Source organism: Nicotiana attenuata, unplaced genomic scaffold, assembly GCF_001879085.1.
Source record: "Nicotiana attenuata strain UT unplaced genomic scaffold, NIATTr2, whole genome shotgun sequence".
Taxonomy (NCBI): Eukaryota; Viridiplantae; Streptophyta; class Magnoliopsida; order Solanales; family Solanaceae; genus Nicotiana; species Nicotiana attenuata.
Window position 1 is genome coordinate 70,747 of NW_017673365.1, and position 23,229 is coordinate 93,975.

Here is a 23,229-nt window from a genome sequence, read left to right on the forward strand (position 1 = left end):
TCCAGTATAATATGCTGGAGTTCAAGTATAGTTATGCTGGAACTCCAGCATAATATACTGGAGTATTTTCCGGGTTTTGAACAATGTTTTCGCTCAGATTTATCTTTACATAAAAAGTGGCTAAATTTCGATTACTTTTGAAATTGGGCTATTTTTGAACGACCAGTTGTAAATCTGGCTATTTTTAAAAATCACCCATTTTAACCTGCTCAAAATTGGCCCAATCCTCCTATTTGACACTCCTAATTGCGAATTTTTTGGCCTCTCAGGGCAGTTTTTGGAATGTATTTCTTAGGGGTGACAAGCCTACAAAATTGCGATAAAAATTTTCATAGCCTGTGTTTTTTCCACAAATCCCCACTTCGATGCATGAAAATAAGTGTGTCACAGATTATGTGAATCAGAGAATAGAATTTACATCCTTTCCCCATCACTACATCTCTCTTTACCAGAAAAAATTCAACCCTTCGATACATGAAGTTTGATATATCGTCTCTATCTCAAAACTGAAGTTTCAAATACACATTGACTTGTGCTTATTCTGCTAGTTCCCTGTGAATGTCACCTTTTCCATTCATAGGAGAGACGACAGCAAGAATAACCAGTCCACCCAAAACAACTATCAAGACACCCAAGCAGTTCACTAGCAATGCCTCGGTGGAGTAGCGAGAGATTATGTGGCTTGCTTGAAGGAATGTAGCTTTCTCTAAGATGCCAGTAGCACAAGTAACAATGGCAAGGGCATATATGTATATGCCAAAAAAGACATGCCACGGTAGGAGACTCGCTCTACTGTTCCTTGAACCACCCGGATACCAGAAGGTTGCAAAACCAGCAGCCCACTGTCCAGAAGAAGTTATTGCAAAACTAATTTATGCACGATCATATATAGCACTCCCCTAAAAACGATAATGCAAAGTGACAGAACAGGGAAAAGGATACAACAAAAGAGTAGCATTAGGGAACTTAAGGAAAGTACCTGGACACCAAATAGAAAAAGGCAAGCTAAGCCCAACCATGAGTGAAGACTATAAAAGTTGTCGATTCCTTTGTCAATATGAAACTTCCAAGCAGCCCAAACACCAATTAGACTCAAAAAGAAAGCCATGAATTGCAGGACAAGATGAACTAATTTCCGGAAGCTCTTTGTTCCTGAGACTGTCTTGTACGCCAGCATTGCTGTAGCAATACACACCAAGTTTGGAGATAACATAATCCATGATGCAGTGTTATCAAAGGCGAAAAGCGTAAAAAAACTCTAAGGTCCGTTGGGGCTTTAAGCACAAAGTGTAACTAAAGCGTGGGCTTTAATAAAAAAAGCGCAACTGGAGAAAAAGTAAAAATATGTATATGCAGTCCAAGACTAATAATTATAAGCATGAATAACATATATATGGACAAAGAAATTGAAAAAAAGTTACGATGAAGCGAAATATCAATTGTTTAATGTCGCCATTTTAGGATTACACCCATTGGCAAGGAAAAGTATGCCTTAGAGCCATGATGCGACACTAAAGCGCCCACAAAGCGAGGCAAAGCGCTCAACAGGTTTTGAGCCTCGCTTCAGAGCACGCTTTAAGCACAACTTTGACAACACTGCCATGACGTGAGATACATAAGCTATGCTGAATTGTTTTCTGGTTAGGATGCAAGAACTGAAAATGTCAACTTTATACTGGAGTGATATTTCTTCTTTTCTTATTCCTTCACTGATAAGTTACTGAAGAATGTTACTTTTCCCAAGAATCAAGTCAATAAGGCAGTGCATGCAGAGACAGTTTAACATGCACCTTATAAATAAATAAAAAATACAACAGCTAGATAAATTTCAAGCAGGTCCTTTTGATACTAAATGTATAGACAAACCTATTGAAATTTAAATGAGAAATTACTTTGTTTGAAAGTCTAGAAAAATGAAGAAATTACACTGAACATTAATACAAAGAAAGGGGAGGCGTAGTTAGACCTTTTTTTTTCTTTTTCATATATTACGCTCATAATATTGCAAGATAACTTTACCATATTTTACAACAAGACCTAAGGATACTTCTTTTGATCACAGTCATTCACGAAAAGATGCTAATTACTACTAGAAGCAATGATCAAGCATTTAGCACTGATTCTTAAAAGAACCCATCAGCCACAGCATTATTGTTATCCTCGATCGATCCTTAAAAAGTTGGGATAAAAGAAACAAAAGATCTGAGGTCTACATTAATGCCTAATCTGAATTGAGCTGCAAAATCTATGGCAATTTCACTCATCACAAGGTGTTCTGTTGAATTTCACTTGCGCAATAACAAGTACATCATAACAAAACGTCAAGGTAGACAATTTCTTTTTGCGGACGATGATATTTCAGTTATGATAAAAAAAAGTATTTTGGAAAATTGACAAAGGCACGTATCCAAACTAATAGACAGAGGAAAGTGAAAAGAAAGTCCCTTTACACTCCAGCAAGTTTGGAGGTAGTCTCCATGAGACCATGAGCAAGCACCAAAGTACTATGGTACAATTAAAAATAATGTAAAAATTCAATTACAGCAATTCTTCATAGCCAAGCGCGATTACGGATTAATGCTGAAGTTTTTAAATGAATAATTTAGGATCAGTTAAGAGGAAATAGAAAACCATTTACATTCATCTAGTTTTACATGGATACAACAACAATACATCAGAATTCTAGCAATGACTCATGATAAAGTAGCTCTTCAAAATGAGTCATTATGTGTAAGCCTTCAAGCTGTACAGCAAGAAACAGCAGCATGGTGGAGACATTTAATCTCATTATTCCATCCTCTGCTTATAAATAGAAGATTGCTTTTAGGAACACTCAACAACAAAAAGGTTAAATTAGTTTGACTTGTAGTCTTAATCATTACCTTCACCATTTAGAAGGACGAGGCTGATTACCATTAAAACAGGATGAACCTGCACGAGAAAATATGAAAAGCACATATAAGAAAGAGGTTTGCTTCAGTTTTCCGGAAGCACTGAAACTTAAACGGCACTACAACAAAGGATAAGTAAGAAACAAATCTCGACAGAAATTAGTGGCGGACGTGTTTTCCGGGGTAGAAAAATGCTAAAAGTAGAAGTGACAGGATTGACATTTCTTGTTAGGCGGATCCTTTAAATCTCTTCCTCAAACATTGACACGGTTCAAATTCACTAACTGGGAGAAGCAGCAATAGGTACAGAAGCTATCACTAAGCACTTGCTTCACTAGTCACTAGCTCGGACTCTTCATTTTCGAGACGACGTGATTGTGGGTATAATCCATAATGGATATGGTCAACTGATTTTGGGTACGTTGACTAAAATGGACGGAGAAATGCACAGATACAATGAGTTTTAAAATCAAAACAAAAGCTAGGGTGAAATTGAATAAAATAGAATACCTCATATATAGAAATTTCTATGTTAGTCCTTTTCCTTTTATCTCCTTCCGGATTCTTCTTTTGATCAATATTTTCTCTTACTCGAAATACCTTATTAAGTTTTTCATATAATGTCTCATAATTTAGACATATTTTTATAACTCTACTTTTGGATATTTGAACTACTTCTAGCCGAATCCTGCGCCCGTATCCGTACCTGGGTCAGTACCCCTGAATATTAAAATTTAGATCACGAAGGATCCGACCTCTAGATCCGCACCCGTATCGGACACATGCACCCAAGTCCGAGCAACTTAGGTAAAGATAACATAAATGCTCTCAACATAGTATTTTCCCTAAGCAATGTCAATGGAGAATCCGTACTATCCATTCGGACCATTTCCAATATTCAATAATTTGTCTCCCTATAGGAAAATGTAAAAGGGAAATGATTGCAAGCAATGTCAAGCTACAAAAAACAATCGGACTAAACAACATAAAGGAAAATCATCTGCAAAATTCCATAGGAAAACATCTGCATTGAAAAGTTCAAGACATTCTAAAACAGAGATCTTTTTGAAAGGGAAAGAATGAATAAGTGATCGGCACCAGTACAACTACCATTCTCAGTAACAACAGGTCCAGACTTGGTAAAAATACACATTGTCAATATGTAAAATGTTTTCAACTATATCAAGAGAATTTGAGCTGAAACAGCAAGTGGAGCCGTAACTTCTGCACTTGGGCAAAAAGCTTACCGTTGCCCCAAAACAATAAAGTGCATGACTCATGTCTTTTACCGCTAAATTCTATCAATAACCATGGCTACGAATATCATAAGTTGTGAATTTTGCTCATCTTACAGTCAAATTCCATTCGCTTTAGTGCAAAGGTAAAGTAACGTATTGTTTGGATGGTTGTTACTCATTGTATTGTATTGTATTGTTACCCCAGATACAATGTTTGTTTTGGTTGTTCATATAAAACTGATTGTATTGTATTGTTAAATTCATTGTTCCGGAACAATGAAAAGCCCCATTTTATGAAACAACCAAATCGGTGTGGTGGGATTGTTCCGTATTTCTCTTTCCAATTACGCCCACACTAATTATTCTATATTTCAATTTTACCCTTTACCCTATTATTTATGTTATACTTCACCCAACTACGTACTTTGTCTCCGTCCTTTTTCCGTTTATTTTTTAGGTTAGTTTTCCCTCTCTTTTTCTATATTTTTTATCTCATCTATAATCTTTGCAAACTTTTTGCTAATTATAAGTACATATATAATTTACTTAGGCTTTTACCATTCCAAACTACAGGAACAGAAGGTCTGTTGTTCTCTATTTTGATGGGGCTATAATTTTTTTTTTTTGTATGAAACCAGTTTGGTGCTTTCGTTACTATGGTAGAATGATGATTCCCTGTGAGGAAGATCGGAAGGACAAATAAATAATTATTTTTATGAGTAGTTCTTAAGAAGCATCGTATTTAAAATAATTGAGGGTATTTTAGTAAATATAGCAGTACAGTACAATGCAGTCAAACAAACAATAAAAATATTGTTTAACAACAGCAAACGATACAATCTATCCAAACGTTGTATTCATCAAAACGATACAGTACAATACAATACAATACATTATAAAATGATAAACGGAGTGTAAATAACGTGACTAGGTAAAGGGAAGAAGAGAAATAAAAGAAACTTACGTTAAAGATGAGAGCTTTATTGTCAGAGATGAGAGCTAAACCTCCTCTGTAATGCACACTCCACGTTAACACCAAGGCTGCCACTGCAACTCCGATCACTCGCACCAACACGAAAATCGGAAATCTCACCACCGGCACCGCCATTGATGAATCCCCAAAAATAGTGGCCTCCTAAATAATGCCAAAATCTGCAGTTGTTCAATAATCTGATGATCGTCGGATTTCGCAGACCTAGGCTTTCAGATTTGGTCAGTTTTAGATCTCTTCTTAGTCCAGATTTAGGGATGGAAATGGACTTTAACGGTCTCTGTGTGTATTTATAGTCCTAATTTCCTTTTGACTTTCACAGGGGAGACAGGTCACCACGAAGTCCATGTCAGCCCCACTCTACAACTTCTGCCTTCTTTCTTTTAATGCTAAGAAAGTTTTCGATATCTATCATTTAGTTTACAGTATTTCATTTTCAGAAGTGTAAAACTTTTGTTTAATCTCTCTTGTAAGCCGAGGGTATATTGAAAACAACCTCTCTATCTTCGAGGTCCCCGCTTATATAGTGAGTTTGTTGTTGTTACATTTTCAGAAATGTAAATTTTGTTTACCTTCTCTTTATATCCATTTATTTTCCTTGGATTCCTATGTTATGAAGCATCATTTGGCTAATACATGTTAATTTGGTTCAGTGTTATAACGTTTATATAATGGACATTCTCGCCTATGTGGAGACATTGCAATATGTCAAGAGCCAATTGTCAACCGATGATAACTTCTCAATATATTACTGATGACTACATTATCGCAATTGATCAGTCCCCCTATATACAACAAAAAAAACAACATACCCAGTATTATCCCACACTGTGGCCCTATATACAACAAAAAAAATAACATACCCAGTATTATCCCACACTGTGTGGTCTGAGGAGTGTAGTGTGTACGCAAACCTTACTCCTACCTTGTGAGGATAGAGAGGATGTTTCCAATTGAGCCGAGAGGAAATAGATCAGTCCTCTATATAATGGTCATGAAATGGATAAAAGGGAAACACTACACTGAAATCATGAATTGATACAAAATCACGGTAAGACATTATTAACACAAGATGCATCCGTATCAACAGCTTCCAGGGTACAAAGTCTGAAGATTGGTCCTATGGGATCAACCCCTGTACAAAGTCTGAAGATTGGTCTTATCATCAAAACCAGAAGTATAAGATCTGACAGCGCAATTGTGATCGATTGGTAGAATCTCGCTTCTTTGCTCGGAGGATAAAAGTGTATGCTGCAGTCTTAAGAGCCTCTTCGCGACTATCAAATGCTGCAGTCTCAAAAAGGGCTGATCCTGCGAGCTAACTTCAACAAGATTTCGGGGACAAGCCGCCTTCTTGGAGGTGCCATAGCATCCTTAGCAAGAGCTTCTTTGTCATTAGCATGTATATATGCTACTATATGGTCAAAAAGGTCATCTTTACCTCCTCTTAGAGGATCCTGCAGTTCAAGTTACATCAAATTGCAGCAAGAAACTGAAACTTTATCTTATCCTAATGATTCAACAAACTATACAAGAATGAACGAAGAGAAATAATCAACTACGAATATTTCATTCCCGCACTACCAGGGAAACAAAAACAACCAAATACACGAGTGCTTTGGAAAATGGCAGGGATTTAGCTGCGGAGATTGCCCAAAGAAAAGGGTATCTATGTAGAGAATGTTGCCTATATTTGAAGTTAGTCACTGGTAGGGTGGCCTATTCCTAGTTTTCCTAGGGAAAAAACAAAAACCAAAATCCAGCTTTAATGATATCGCTTCATTCTTTTAGCTGAATTTGACCACTGTTTCTAGCATGAATTCAAATGCTCTGGACGGATTCCCAGCTTTGACCTACATTAGCCAATGAACATAGGACAACTGGATAGGCAAAATACGGTGCATACATACTTGAAGGAATAAATCTGTGTGAGTTTTTCCGTCATACAATATCAGTTCAGCTTGAGCTCCCACTCCGCAAAGTGTATCTACAAATGTTTTACTGCACAGAACGAGCAAGTTCAACATGTTATTATACGAGTTCACACTCAAACTAGATAGCCATGCTTCTATATAATCCATTAATCAGACAAGATAGAATCACAAATTGTAACCATATCCTGCATTAAAGTAAAGGTGGTGAGTCATCATTTCTCTTCAGAAGGAATTCAGACCTTGAATCCGATGGAATGGAGCTATCTGAAGTACCATGAAATAGGATAATGTGAGGCAGCAACGGGATAGCAGCTTTAGAGCTCTGATCCTGTACCATAATTTCAGGAGAATAATTTCGCAATGATTCTTCTCCTTCCATTATACTGCAGATGACAAGTTAAATCTCAACTTCACAGAAAGATAAGTGTGACAACTACTAAAGGTTATGCCTGTTCTGCGAGAGAATGCTGTTAGAGGATACCTCAAGAAAATTGAGCGATATAACCCTCTATTATTGAAATGATCAACTAAGTTGGGCAAATTATACCTGTCAAGTCAAACAATATGACATCAATTAGCAAGAAATCAAAAAAATAAACAAATAAAAAGAGCACGCCAATTGACGGAAAATAACACACAAAATGCAAACAATTCTTTGCTTGAGCATTTGCAGCAAAAGAATGCCACACCAATATGGTATAACGAAAGAAGCAAAAGTTTAGGGCAAGGAATAGAAAAAGAAGAATACTTCAATTACTTTTATCCGATTTCAATCATGTGGAATCCAACTCATATCTAAATCGAAAATAATAACGACATAGATAACACAGCCACGAATTGGTCGCTTACCCGCCTGATAAACCAAAATAAGCTTTTATCTGGGAGGTAGTCCAAGAAACACTTTCTCCTCTAGATTCTTTGATTGCCTGCTTCATAAGAGCACAGGAAGAGATATGTGCACCAGCAGATTGACCCATGAGATATATCCTGGATAAATATACGAAAATATCTAATCATTGATAAGTAAAGAAAGGCTTCTTAGGAACTGTCCAGTATTTCTGTTTCATATTTTTCCGACCTAGATCTGAGTCCATAAGAACTATTCCCCCACCCCCCACCCCCCACCCCCTATCCATAAATAAGAATGATGAAGTGTGGTATACATTCTAACACTGAAAATAATCTCAAGCATTCTTATCCTAGATAGTGATATGGACATGGTTATTCAATTATTCTCTAAATACAAATCAGCGGCACAATGTTTTACCTGTTTGGGTCACCACCATAATCAGCTATGGTGTTGCAAACAAATGAGATTCCCTGAGAAACATCTTCCACCATATCGCCTATTGTTCCTTGTGGAAAGTTTCTGCAACCAAAGAGTCTATTATGCATATCGAACATGGACATGAATATTTTGATCGTGCGAAGGCATTGCTGAACAAAGAAAATGGGAGGACAGTAAAAAGCAGTCACTGATGCCCGTGTACATCATACTACATAATGATGTTTTGACCCTCACCAATTTCTTTTTTGGAAAAAGGAAGTTATTTGTCTCAGTTATTAAGTGATACTCCCTCCTTTTAACTTTTATGTGTCTTAGTTTGACTCAGGTCTTAAACCAAAGAGTGTTAACATACCAAAATACTTTTTGAATCTTGTGATCTTAAACATGCCATGTCATTCCTATAAGGGACTGTTACGAAGGGTAAAATGACTGTTGAAATTAAAAACATACTAAATATAGAAAGATAGCATATTTTTAAACCGACTAAAACGGAAGTAAGACACATAAATTAAAACAGAGGGACTACTAAAAGTTTTAGCAATAAGGAAATGCAGAATGGATAAACCTTAAAAATAAAAGTAAAGCTTGTCCCATACATCCATGAATACCAGATCAACTATGATTGCCGATTAGAAGAGAAAATGTTGATCAGAATTATGTTCTATTGATTCACTATTAATATTATTTCTTGGTTCCCTCTTCTATCTATGGAATCATCCAAGGGAACCAGTAGTACACCGAAGACACATTTAGTGGACCACAATATGTAATTTCAGAATTCAACCAGTTACCTGTAATCGATGCATGCTACTATAATGTCATGTTCTGATAATTGCTTTCCTAAGAGAGAACCCCAGGCCTTGTACCTGCATGAGTACGTGGACTTCAAAATAAATATTATATCCAGATAGCAAAAGCACATCATCCATCCAATCCAGGATTGAACATGACTAAAGGAGAGAGAATTAGTGATATGCAGAAGTATCTAAATATAACTATTTTGTTTTAAGCTCCAGTTGTTGATCTCATGTGTGTTATTATGGAGATGTGCTGAGAGGCCAATAAATCATTGTTTGGAGGTAACTCAGCCATGCAACGTGTCTGAATCTTTGTCACAACAGAGAATCTGAGGATAAGAGAGCTTCATATTTGTTGGTGTTTGTTTGTGCAACTAGAGAGGAGACAGACCACTTTACATTAGCGTCGTAGTGTTTCTGTGAGCTCTAAACCTCATACTTAATCTTTCTGGAAGCCACGTGGAACATTCCAAGTTACAGTAAAGGAGCTCTGTAGGGCTTCTATACACATCATATGAGTAATGTCGAATTTGGAATGGGAGCAAACTCCATGAGTTCTTGATGGGGTCAAAAATCCAAAGCACCTTTTTTTTCCTAGGGGTATATATTTTGGCCCAGACAGGAATTTTAATCGTTAATTCTTTCATCTAAACCAGGAAAAGGAATGTTGCAAAGATGGGGTTTACCTACCAGAGCCCCCAAGTATATATACAACAGTTTATCATACAAAATTTCTGTGGAGGCTTCCAATACTTCACATGTTACTCTATTGCAGATGCCATCCTAACATGCATCCGCATAACTTGCTATTGACCACATGATTGAGATCTCCTGTCACCAACTATATCTAAGGGCCAAACACACACTTCAGATTGTCGATAATTTTGTAATTCAGAAATCATCACTGAAAACCGTAATAGCTTGAGAAGGCAGAAGGTCGCAGGCAACTATTTATAAAATTGAGAATACTGGAATTTGGAATCTATAACCAACTGTCTTCTTACAAAGAGTAGATAGTATAGTAGTATAAGAGATCTGAGATCGTTATACACAATTGTCAGTATTTAATCCATACACCAGTTATTCCAATATGATAAGGAAAGAAACATGACAAATTTATGGGCTTAAACAAGCCTCTTGATACTGGAACTTGTAATTTGATGCCTAGTATCACTGTTTTGAAATTAGTCGATCGGGTCCCTCAGATACACAAAAATTCCAAAGCTGATATGAAGGCATCAACAGGAACAATTTCCGCAAGGGGCAACAATATATGAAGTCATTCTTCTCTTTTCCTTAACCAAAAGTGAAAAACACACCCATCAAGTGCGAGAGTGGCAATAGCAGTCTTAGTAAGGTAGGAAAGCCCTTTATCAATTTCATGAAGAGAAGCAGGAACCTAAATGCCCTAAAAGCAAAATAATGATAGTTCATATCACTCGAGAGTCGAGAGGTATAAGAGGAAATTTATGATCAATTATACAAATGAGACTAAATGCTAGATCTCTTGTTTTTTACGTACAAGAGGAACTTAAGGTTTAAAACGAAAGAAAGGAGAAGTATCTAGCTTTCTTACTAACCCAATAATCCATGCTCCACCTGTTACAAACGCCACAACTGGCTTTGGTCTGTTTATATCTTCTGGTAGATATAAGTCCAACCTACAACATAATGTCAGTTTAATCGATCTGAAAAAGTAGGTAAAGAGAAAAGACGAAATAGTGACATACCTATTCCTCGGTTGATCACCATAAACAACACTTCGCCGGACCAGCGGTGAAAAGAAATAATAAAATGCAACTGCCACAATTGACAGATGAAGGTTAAATGTGGTTCCTATGTGACAGTTATAAGATATATATATATATATATATATATATATGTGTATATATATATATATATATATATATATATATATATATATATATATATATATATATATGTAGCTGCTAAATACAAAAGAAGCACTGCATGTGTCTCCGTTACAGGAGGTCCTTGGTAAATGTGACTCAGCAAATGACTACAAAAACAACCCTCTCAATAGTAACCCACCCTACAGCCATCCCCCTCCAAATGAGAAAATATGACCATGCAAAAATATTTTGCTACATGAAATGTCCAAACTAGTAAACCGGCTTTTTTGCCAATGCTTTGCAGAAGCGCTTTACTTCTAAAATGGTCACAATATTATTCCACAAACAAGAATGCATCATCCAATTTCCTGATTTTAGTCTTTTTGTTTGAAGAATTATATTAGCAAAATAACCCTTCCTGGACATATGAATGAGAAATATGAGGGAGTTCATTTATAGCTGCAATAGGCATTACTAGTTATACCCGGCTTTCTGACTTTTCAAACTGATGGTCATAATATTATTCCATAACAAGAATGCATTAGCTGTTTCCCTGATTCTAGTTCTTCAATCTGAAGAATTGTACTAAAAACAATCCTTTTTCGGACATATGAATGGTATATCAAAGGGCATATTCTTAGCTTCAATATGAATGCCTTACACTAGAGAAGGTATCCTTATTCTTTTAATATGAATGAATTGGAAAAGAGCACATTCTTTTTACACTCACCTTGGAGAAAACCAGGCATAAGTAGCATTGCATATAAGGCAAGACCCAAAAGTCTTGTAATCCATCGATAGCCTAACCTGAATAAAGGAAGTAATAAGAAACTACATCTTGTGGAACAATTCCTCAATATCTGTTCATTCGCAACACAATATTTTCTTTGTGCATCGGTTTAAAAAAGCAGCCACTAATGCTTGCATTAGGGTAGGCTGTCTACATCACACCCCTTGGGGTGTAGCCTTTTCCTGGATCCTGCGTCAACGCGGGATGCTTTGTGCACCGGGCTATCCTTTTATTGTATGGTAGAAATGGAAATCAGAAATCTAGAAGAAAGCTTTGGGAAAAAACTAAGGCCTATTTACACTGGTTGATTTCAAAATTAAACATGACAAATCTAGTACTCGTATATTATAAACTTGCCGATAGTGAGAAATGCCAAATTTAACTAATGTTAGTCATTGCCGGTAATCTAAGGATTCAAATCAAAGCTAACGGTATTTGACCGAATCTATGATCCATGTTGCAACTCATATTGAATTGTACACGAAAAACAACATGTTTGAAGCAGAGACCAGTATTATCAAGAAAACCAAGGAAAATGAATCCTCTATCCATGTTGTTCAATTTGGGGCCATTTCAAAATTATAACTTGACAAGTAATATAGTTCATAAAAATTCCCATGTCCAGCTAATACAAGTCATATACCGCTAATACTTTAATGCTTTGGGATTTGATTTGAAATAAAAGAGTGTTTGAAGCTTAAGTTGGAAAAGGGTATAGTGAAGTTAATAAATCAGAGCAGTTATTCAAGGCCAAAGGGCTAGAATTCGAAATTAATAAAAGAAAAGGGGTACCCGAGATAGCTAAGAAGCTTGAAACTAAGGCGAGTAATCAAATAGGTCTCAGCAGCAGCGTGCCCAATTTCACGGCTAAAAGATCCTTGACGACACAACCCTGCAGTTACAGGCGTGGACTTGGTCTTGTTCAATGGTTTTCTCCTCCTTTTGTTATTATTTGAAGGCAAAGTATAAGCCCTAGATAATAATTGTTCATTATCCCCTTCATTCTCCATCGCCATAACCGAATAACAATTCCGACAACAAAGGGGAGATCTTAAGATTAAGTCAAAAGAAAATTTTATTGTGGCAGTGTCAGAAATCTTGGACTTAGGCGGGAGCCTTTTTTTTTTTTTTTTTTGTCATATAAAATTTCAGTTGACACTTCGATATACACTAGGTGACGGTTATTTGAGGGGTCCTTTCCAAGTTCCAACTGTTCTTGTGAAGGTAATAAAAATAGATAAGGTTTTAAGAGAAGTAAAACTATCAAGATTTATGAGTACAGAGTACTATCTTATTTATTATACAGCATCTGATCTAATATTATTTTTAAAATAATTTCCCACATCTTAATTATTTGTCTAAACTACTAATACCATTTATCACTTTTTTAAATGTATCGCTTAATTAATATTCTATTTATTGGGAATATAAGAGTGCAATTGAGAAAAAGTATCCTCTGTCCCAATCTATGCGAGAATGTTTCATGAGTTTAATAGGAAAAAAAAAAGATTTTTAAAATGTATGGTCTAAGCTAAACTATAATTTTTTTTATGAATATAAATCATCTCATTAAGAGTAAAATAAGAAGTTTAAAATTAAATTATTACTAAATATAAAAGATGTCATTTTTTTTTTGACTGAATAGAAAGAAAAGAGTGTTACATAAATTGGGACGGTAAAACTAATAAATTTCAATTTAAAAGACGTTAAATATTTGAAACAATAATTTATAAGTTCGTTAAAACTACTAATTAATATTTGGATTAGATGGAACACTTTATAGATTTAGACTTACTATAAACATAAGTATTTATTTTCAAAATCATTTAACAACTTAAAGGAATTTTTCTCCTTTGAGATAACTTAAAGGAATTTTTCTCTCTCGGCGCATGTTAAGCTGGTATGCTAACATACGCTGGTAACTGAAAAAATGACTACTAACCGCCATAACCGTCCGGCTACGACGGAGGCGATGATTACGCCGGCTACTGGAATACTAAGGAGGAAAATTCCATTGACGTTTGGAAGCTTCTTACCTTCGAAGTTTCAATCAATTGAAGAGGAGAGTGAAATTGAAACAGCAGGGATAGATCCAGCTCAAAATCCCCATGCAAGGGGAGGTAAGGAACAAGTTAAGAAGGAAATTCACGAACCAAGACGACTCCAATTCTCTGAAATTGGAACGGATAAGCAACCCAGAAGTGAGAGGATGACGGACCAGACTGAACGCGATGAAGGATTGAAGAACAACCGTGCTTCACAAATGGGTAAACCACTTACCTGTGTCCCTCCATCAATGAGGGATGGCAAAGTGGTGGTGAAGATCGTGGAGGATGATATCAAAGCGCAGCAGGAGAAGTGGAACTCTGCATTAATAGGATATGTGCTGGGCGACACACCATATGTTCGATCAATGGACAACTATGTGAATACGGTATGGAATTTTGTTGCTAAGCCTAAAATTTTGTACCATGAAGAGGGATACTATATATTCAAGTTCCAATCAATAGAAGATAGGGACTTGGTTCTGCAGGCTGGGCCATATACATATCACAATAAGCCAATGATCTTGAGGAACTGGGAAATTGGTTTCTATTTTGATCCAGAGTACCTTAGCAAACTATTCCACTGTGGGTGAAATTTCCAGGACTACCAGTGGGATACTGGTCGTCTGAGGCACTTGGCAAATTGGCCAGTGGAATTGGGAAACCACTATACACAGATAAAACAACCGCTGACATGGAGAGAATTTCTTATGCTCGAGTTTTGATTGAAGTGGATGTTGCACAGCCTTTGCCTGAATGTATTGAGATTGACATGCCTTTTGGAACATTTCAACAACAGGTGACATATGACTGGAGGCCAAAATTTTGTGTAGATTGCATAAAATTTGGCCATGATGCAGAGAACTGTAGAAGAATTGAGCTAGGAGCTAAGGAGAATACCTACCAGGAAGTAACTAAGAGAAAAAGGAGAAGAAATAGAAAGAAAAACCCAGTATGGATGGTTAAAATACCAGAGAAAAACTAAGGGGCAAACCAAGAAGAAGCTCAATATGTAGATGCAGGGGGAGAGGCACAACAAAGTGCCTCTCAAAATACAACACAAAACCAGAAGGGGCAGCAGAATGAACAAGAGATTAGTACACAAGCAAAGGGCAAGAATAAAGCCATACCAGAGCCTATGCAAAATGATCCTATGATGATAATGGGAGCAAACAGATTTGCTGTACTGAGAATTGAGGAGCCTAAAACTGCAGGGGAAGAACTTGTAGGGGTACAAAAGGTGGCAGACCCCCCATGATATTATGCACATGTAATATAAGAGGGATGAACAAGCTCTCAAAACAGAAGGAGCTGAAGCTCTTTCTGGAAAGACAAAAAATAGATCTAATGGGATGTGTGGAAATCAGAGTTAAAGAAGGGAAAGCAACGAGAATCTTGCAAAAAGTAGCCAGGGGTTGGAAATACTGTTGTAACTATAATACAACAGTAAATGACAGAATTTGGCTTCTATGGAAGGACAATATAAATGTACAGATTCAAACTATAGAGGATCAGTACATACACTGTCTAATTGAGGAAAGTTCAACTCATTTCAGCACAAATTTTACAGTAGTATATGCTAAAAACACACTGCAACAAAGGGAGCAATTATGGGTTAAACTTCAGTAGGTTGGAAAGCAAATTAGTAATGCATGGCTCTTAAGTGGTGATTTCAATAATGGACTTACCACTGATGATAGAATTGGGCAACCAGTTGCAGCTAAGGAAATACAAGGATTTCAGGAATTACTAAATAGCCTGCAATTGACACCTATAATGTCAATAGGCAGGCACTTTACTTGGTGCAATAAACAGCCTGTGGGTAGTAGAGTTTACAGCAAAATAGATTGGGCACTGGGAAATTTTCAATGAATGCAGCAATATGGTCACATTGAGGCAGATTTCCTAAATCCTGGAGTATCTGACCACTTCCCTGTGATTTTGAGATGTGGAGAGAAGAAAAGAATGTACCCAAAGCCATTTAAGTTCTTTACTAATGTCATGGAACATCCCGAGTTTCATGCAAGGCTAAAGAGAGTATGGGAGCAGGAAAAGAATATGAATGCTATGTTGAAGGTCAGCAGGAAGTTACCGGAGCTGAAGCATGAACTGAAGGATCTCAATCAATATATGGCATCCTATCAGCAAAGGCTAAATCAAGCTAGACAACAACTGGAGGTTATACAAGCTAACATGCATGTTCAACCATTCTGTCAGAGCCTATTTGACCAGGAGAAAGAGATACTAGCTGACTTAGATAAATGGAGCAATATTGAAGAACAAGTACTTAGACAAAAATCCAGAGCAAATTGGATCCTGTGTGGTGATAGTAACTCAAAGTACATCCATGCTCAGTGGAAGATTAGACAAAGCAAGAACACAATCTCCTCCATTTACACAGAGACAGGTATTAAACTCACAGACCCAGTGCAAGTGGAATCAGAATTCATTGTTGTTTTCAAAGGATTAATGGGTAGCTGCAGTGGTGAGATCAGATGTCCAAACTCAGAAATCATTAAAAAAGGGCCAGTGTTGACAAGGGAGCAACAAGTAGAAATGATAAGGTAATAAAAATAGATAAGGTTTTAAGAGAAGTAAAACTATCAAGATTTATGAGTACAGAGTACTATCTTATTTATTATACAGCATCTGATCTAATATTATTTTTAAAATAATTTCCCACATCTTAATTAATTGTCTAAACTACTAATACCATTTATCACTTTTTTAAATGTATCGCTTAATTAATATTCTATTAATTGGGAATATAAGAGTGCAATTGAGAAAAGGTATCCTCTGTCCCAATCTATGCAAGAATGCTTCATGAGTTTAAGAGGAAAAAAAAGACTTTTAAAATGTATGGTCTAAGCTAAACTATAATTTTTTTATGAATATAAATCATCTCATTAAAAGTAAAATAAGAAGTTTAAAATTAAATTATTACTAAATATAAAAGATGTTATTTTTTTTTACTGAATAGAAAGAAAAGAGTGTTACATAAATTGGGACGGTAAAACTAATAAATTTCAATTTAAAAGACGTTAAATATTTGAAACAATAATTTATAAGTTCATTAAAACTACTAATTAATATTTGGATTAGATGGAACACTTTATAGATTTAGACTTAGTATAAACATAAGTATTTATTTTCAAAATCATTTAACAACTATATTATTCATGCATAATTATCATTATTGTTGTTATTATATATATACATGGTTCAAGCCAAAAATAATAAGCAGAATTTTACCGATGGTCCAAACACTACAACTGTCCCAGCCAATGATGATGGAATATTATGGAAAACAACCTCACGTGCAAACAACAATTAATGCGTTGTGAAAGGGTGTTTGTCATAAGGATGATTGGTTATTAAGCCATTGATCTTGATTGTTAAATGTAGAGGAGCTTGTGTTGTTCGGGGTGAGGTTTGCTTTATTGTCAATGTTGTGTAAATTTTGAATTCCATACAATTAACAACAATGTCACATCAAGAATAACAAATATTTTTGACCACCATCACTGTTTAGCTAGTACACATTGCTTGAAGATTGTCAACATTCAATTTTAGGAAGCTTTCTCATAAGAGACTGGTGCAATCGTCCTAATCCTCCAACATCCATAATGTCTTTACCCACGTCTGGTGTTGGTTGATCGGGATGGTGTGGTATTTAAATATTTCGGTTTACTATTTTTGGTATTTAGTTTTAAAAATATTATATTAATATCATACCTAATTAAATTCGGTATGGTTCAGTTTTTTTCTTTCTGTTTCGATTTATTCGGCTTGAAAACACTTGCATAGAGCTGTAAATTGTAATATTCTTAATTAAAGTACTCAAAAATATAAAATAAGAATATTTTAAATTCACCTGACAGTTGACAAAATCTTTGGCCCAAACCAGTAAGTATCAAATCATAGAGCGACAAACGGTACATAAAAAAATAAATTTAATAATTAAAATATCTTGTTACTTGCTTAGAATTAATTACTAAAGTTAGAAAATGCAACAAGGACCAATCCAACATATGCAACAACAATACATGAGTAAGAAACACCTTAAAATCGTAGAAATATTATGTCAAATTATTTGGCAGTCCGGAGAGTAAGAGCCAAAATCTGCAGCCTACGTTTTTCCTCCATTTTTTCAAAGAAGTATACGAGCTTTACCGTCTGCCTCAACATGAATACCCAAAAAGGTGTTGTGTAACTTAGTATATTATATCAATAAGATGTATTGTTTATATATCTCGATACAATATTGATATTTCGATACAATTTTTTTAAGTACCAAATAATTAGAGCTGTCAAAACGGGCCAGCCCAGCCCAACCCAGCCCAAGCCTCGCTGGCTTTTAAATTTGGTGGGCTAGGGCGGGCCGACCCTCCATCTAAATGAGCCTTAAAATGGCCAGCCCAACCCAGCCCTAAGATGGCCGCGGGCTAGGGCGGGCTGGCCCTTCATTTTTTTTAAGATTCTTTTTCTTTATATTTTTAAATATTACTTTATGACATAGTCTCTTAATCATTATGAACGACTTCTGTTTGTTTAGAGCGTACAAGAATTTTGATATTTGACAAGGAATCTCGTAATTGAAATGCAAATTTTAAATTTCTAACTCTTATTTTTTAATGTTACATGAATATTTTTTTAATACTTTTCCTTCACTTTTCTCATGTTCAGGGATTGTTTCAATAAGTTTATATGTTGAGATTTTTTAATTTAGGTTTAACATCATTTGTTGACTTTATCGTTACAGTCCATAAAAATTTTAAAATTCATGAAATTTGCTAGTGTTGTCAATTTTTTTAGGTATTAAAACTTGATCTTTTTCTAAACTGAAGTGCTGTTTAATTATTAATAATATATTAAAGTAACCAAATTGATCATTGGCCACTTAAAGTAATATTTTATTTTGAAAAAAAATATTATTGGCTACTTAAAATTTTCCTAGTTCGTTGTTAATTAAGCAAAAGAAAAACTAATATTGCATACTACATGCATATCAAAAATCTAAATTCTAGTTGATACAGACGGGTAAATGAACAATCTAAGTTTGAGAAATAGAGATTATAGTTAATAATTTGTTTAGTTTTTATATTTTTTAAATATTAAATATTTAAATTAAATTTAATTAATTTCGGCCCACGGGCCGGCCAGGCCCAGCCTCGGTTAAGCCTAAGGCCAACAAGCTGACTTGGGCCGGGCTTATAAGCCTCAACTTGAAATGGCTAAAAAAATCCCAACCCAACCCTACTTAAGTCGAACACACGACCATCTACAGAGGTTGAACCCGCTTGGACCATCCGACCAAGGCAACACTTTGTTTTAGTGGGTTTAATCGCTTTAATTTTATATAAATTTTTTTCTTTGAAAAATAATTTCACATAAAATAAGTAAAACATATTTACGAATTTGGTTCAACTGAACCTCCTGTAAACCAATGTGGGTCCGCCCCGGAACATATATACATATGATCATTCCGTGTCTCGCATAATCCGCAGCTGATTACACATCTTCCCTCTCTCTTTCCCTGCTTTTGTAAGTTTTTGTTATAAAGGGACTAGTGTGATCCAAAAAAAAAATACATTTTTTGCCAATACCAAATCAAAACTATAAAGCACGCTTAAATTTCTATTTTAATTTTTAATACCAAAAGTAATTATTTTAGACTACACTAAGACACAGAAACGGGGATTGAATTGTGTCTTGCTTGATTTTCCATGTTTTCGAAGAACCCTGGTTCCTTGAACTACCCAAATAGACAAACAAAATAATAGCGTAAAAATAATTAACACAGAGATTTATACGTGGAAAACGTCCTTGCTTAAGGGAGCAAAAATCACGACCTTCCAGTAGGTATTTTCTTCAAATCTCCACTAAAGTTCAAAGAGCAGTTTTACGTTACAGCTCAATAACCAAGAGACTAACTCTAGTATCCTAACCCCTAACAAACACCCAATTGTGGCAACCCTTTCCAGACTAATTCTAGCCCAGAAAGCTTACAAAATAAAGTTTCAATAATAACCTACTATTACACTTCTTTAAAATCAGGTAAGTTACAATTCATATTAGAGACTCAATCTAACAACTAAAGAACTCAAGAGCTTCTCTTCAGGAACTGTTTCTTCAGTTGGTTTGATTGAATCTTCAGAAGTACCTTTTGCTATGCTTGCTATTGTTAGAAGTTTTTTCTCAATGATTTCTCTCAATAGCAGTAGTCTTTAAGTGTGGCAAAAAATCTTCTTTTAATAGGTGCAAGGTTGGCCAAAATCTTCTTTAATTAATGCTCCAAAACCTAAAATATTTCAGCTAAGGAAAATCTCTCCCATTTAGATTCTATTTCATTGTCATGCACCGATCTTGGGGAGTGATAAGTGGGGATTTAGACTAGTTATTAGCGCCTTTTAGCTTTTATTTTAGTTTAAAAGCGTTTAATTGTGTTTCCGAAAACTGATGAAATGTGCGTAATTGCAGGAATATTGGAAGATGAACCCCCAAGATGAAATCCAATTCAAGAAGGAGTAATCTGAACTCAAGAATACAAAAGGCACAGAAGCTCAGAAGTGCGGACCGCAAAATATCATCTGCGGCCGCAGAGTATGAAGGAATGGTCAGAAAAAAAGGTACAAAGTACGGTCCGCACATGAATTGTGCGGCCCGCAAACAAAGGCTAGGACCAAAAATTCAGAGAATGTGCATTCCAGTCCCTAGAAGTGCGGACCGCACAAGAAATTGTGCGGCCGCAGAGGAAGAGCTATGCGGTGAGAGATGTAAAAGTGCGTACGCGCAGAAGAGCAAGATGCGGCTACAGTTACAAATCTTGCGAACCGCATAAAAAGTGCCATTGCAGGCCACATATTGGAATTATGCGTCCGCAAACTCCCAAATTCCTAACAAGTGAAGAATTCTGTGGACCACACATGGAATTGTGCGACTGCAGAACCTCTCGAAGGGCATTTTTGTCAGAAATTTCGAGCCTTGTATAAATAGACGAGTTCCAAATTTTTAGGTTTAATTTTGACATCAGCAGCTACAATAGTCGTTTCTCTTTACTTCTTTTAGTAGTTTTTCCTATTTTGGGATATTTTTAACATAGATTTTATCATTTTGATTTTATAATACGAGCTTAATTAGCAATCTCTTCTTCTATTTCTTCAATTTCAAGCATGAGTAGCAAGATTTATACTAGGGTTGTGACCAAACCCTAGTGTGTGAACCTTATGGGTGTTTTGATATAGTGCTTGTTTATGGTTGGGTATTTATTTATTTAGCCTTGTTCATGCTTTAATTGGACTTGTTCATGCTCTACGGGAAAAGCCTTAGATTGGTTAGAGAGACTGGCACAATACCATCTCCATCATACGTGGGATGAGTTGGCAGAGAATTTATTTTCAAGTTCTTTTCTCCCGAGCATATGGATACTCTTAGAGACGAGATTTCTAGCATTCAACAACAGAAGCGAGTGAGCCGTTACATGAGATATGGAGCGGTATAGGACATGGTCAAAGGTGCCCCAATAATGACATGATGGAAGCTATGATTCAATAAAATTTCTATCGAGGATCAATACGACCAATCAGTGTATGGTAAAATCAACTTGCCGGTGGAAATTTCATGACAATGCCGTATGCGAAAGCGTGTGAGATTTTAGATGAAATGGCGGACACATCATCGGTATAGAAAAGTCGGGAATATATTCCTCAAAGGTGATCCAAATTGATTCACTTCATATAGTGTTGCATGACCATGGGCAAGCCATAGCCGAATTGACCACCACAATGAATCAATTAGCAAAGGCTCAACTTCAATAGATGCAAAGTCCTAAGCAAGTCTATGTCATGGAGGGAGTATGTATTATGGTGAACAAAAGAAGGACCAAGGGCCCACAAGTTCAAAACCGCATGGAGAATTATGTGCAAGAAAATAGTGGGTTTGATCAAGATGAACCTTAAATGAACAAGAGAAGGAAGTGCAATATGTGAACACCTTTCAAAGGGCAACGAAACAACTCTCAAGGCCGAATCAACAATTGCCGACCTCAAGGTAATCAAGGTAATTGGAATTCTAACAACTAAGGTAATTGGAGTGGTGGCAACAATCAAGGAAATTGAAGTGGTGGAAATAACCAAGGTAATTGGAATAGAAACAATCAAGAAATATTGGGGAGGTACAAATCAATGAGGATGGACAATAACCAGAGGCAATTGGGGGTCCGGATTTTCAATAACCCCAATGTACAACACCGAGCAACACCGCCTCCTTATCCTTCCCATGGTCCAAGTTCTTTCCAACAATGAAATGGGGCGTATTGAAGATATGTTTCAAGCAAATGATGGAGAAGAATGCCAATTCCGATGCCAAATTGCCTCCACAATACAACAGTCCGTAACTTGGAAGTTTCAAAATGGGACAAATCTCTCAAGCTCTAAATACTCATCCTAAGGGGGAACTACCAAGTGACACGGTGTGAATCCAAAGGGTGGAAACAACACGGACATGCCATGGCCGTACTACTACAGGAGTGGAATAGTGAGAGAGTGCACTCCACCCTCTAGTTAAAGGAAACTTGTGGATGATGAGCAAGTAGTGCAAAGAAGAGAAGATCCGGAACAATGTTGAGCAATCCAATGATGAAGTGCGGATTGACATTGATGACAAAATGGAAGAGACTCAAGAGGAAGTCAACCCGTCTAGGGATCACATTATTGACATGCCGGAAACCGGTTGTGCAAAAGGCTAAGGCATCATTGCCTAAGCCTCCACCTCTATATCCTCAAAGGATTGCCAAGCAAAATGGCGAGAATCAATTCAAAAAGTTCATTGACATGATTAAAGATTCTATCGATCAATGTGCCATTTGTTGAAGCTTTGGAGCAAATCCTTGGTTATGAAAATGAAAGATTTAGTGATGATGATAGGCTATAATTAACGTATTTTAGTCGTTATTACACTCTAATTACTGCACTTTAATTGAGTTTGAGCTTTAATCGCTAGTGTTTTGCACTAATTGTGTTTTTGCATTGTAGGAGTGATTCCGAGCTATGTAGATGTTATGAAATGAATTCAAGTGATTTGGAGCTTTGAAGTCTGAGTAAAAGCCCAAGGAATTAAGCTGGGATCGTGTTCGGAGATCAACTGATGATAGTTAAGAACGAACGAAGAATCGAGTAGGCATATTGCACACTGTCTAGTAAAATACACATACCTTTTCACTCAGAACTCCGATTGGGCTACACAATAAATTTTTAGAAAGAAAATTCAAAGGGAAAACAACTTTCATGTTTTAACGTTTTTCAGATGCCTAACAGAATAGGGTGAAAAGTAAACGAAAAGTGCGTGTCCGCGCACTACCTCGCGCATATGGGGCAGAAAGTTTGAAAAGTGCACGGCCAAGTG

General features: G+C 36.2%; 2 protein-coding genes across 2 annotated transcripts; both read right to left on the bottom strand.

The window, feature by feature from the left end:
- Positions 1-326: 326 nt before the first annotated feature.
- On the bottom strand, positions 327-5,614 carry LOC109216161 (probable transmembrane ascorbate ferrireductase 2). The gene is made up of 4 exons (XM_019380290.1): positions 5,094-5,614; positions 2,883-2,931; positions 980-1,179; positions 327-842 (listed from the first exon to the last, which is right to left on the bottom strand). Exons 1-4 carry the CDS (start codon positions 5,235-5,237, stop codon positions 537-539), a joined length of 699 nt encoding a protein of 232 aa, XP_019235835.1. The 5' UTR covers positions 5,238-5,614; the 3' UTR covers positions 327-536.
- Positions 5,615-5,842: 228 nt separating this feature from the next.
- On the bottom strand, positions 5,843-12,973 carry LOC109216160 (probable isoprenylcysteine alpha-carbonyl methylesterase ICMEL2). Its single transcript, XM_019380289.1, has 11 exons — positions 12,575-12,973; positions 11,723-11,799; positions 10,870-10,939; positions 10,720-10,800; positions 9,134-9,208; positions 8,322-8,423; positions 7,904-8,041; positions 7,536-7,601; positions 7,294-7,437; positions 7,031-7,121; positions 5,843-6,577 (listed from the first exon to the last, which is right to left on the bottom strand). The coding sequence occupies exons 1-11, from the start codon at positions 12,796-12,798 to the stop codon at positions 6,416-6,418; spliced, it is 1,230 nt and encodes a 409-aa protein (XP_019235834.1). The 5' UTR covers positions 12,799-12,973; the 3' UTR covers positions 5,843-6,415.
- Positions 12,974-23,229: the final 10,256 nt, after the last annotated feature.

Excerpts from the sequence above, each read along its gene's own strand:
- LOC109216161 (XM_019380290.1), bottom strand. The coding sequence starts at position 5,237 with ATGGCGGTGCCGGTGGTGAGATTTCCGATTTTCGTGTTGGTGCGAGTG. Across the intron at positions 2,932-5,093 it reads ATAAAGCTCTCATCTTTAAC|GTTCATCCTGTTTTAATGGT; the intron begins GTAAGTTTCTTT and ends TTTCTCGTGCAG. Across the intron at positions 843-979 it reads TTTTTCTATTTGGTGTCCAG|TGGGCTGCTGGTTTTGCAAC; the intron begins GTACTTTCCTTA and ends TCTTCTGGACAG.
- LOC109216160 (XM_019380289.1), bottom strand. The coding sequence starts at position 12,798 with ATGGCGATGGAGAATGAAGGGGATAATGAACAATTATTATCTAGGGCT. Across the intron at positions 7,602-7,903 it reads TATTTTGGTTTATCAGGCGG|GTATAATTTGCCCAACTTAG; the intron begins GTAAGCGACCAA and ends TTGACTTGACAG. Across the intron at positions 7,122-7,293 it reads TCCATTCCATCGGATTCAAG|TAAAACATTTGTAGATACAC; the intron begins GTCTGAATTCCT and ends CGTTCTGTGCAG.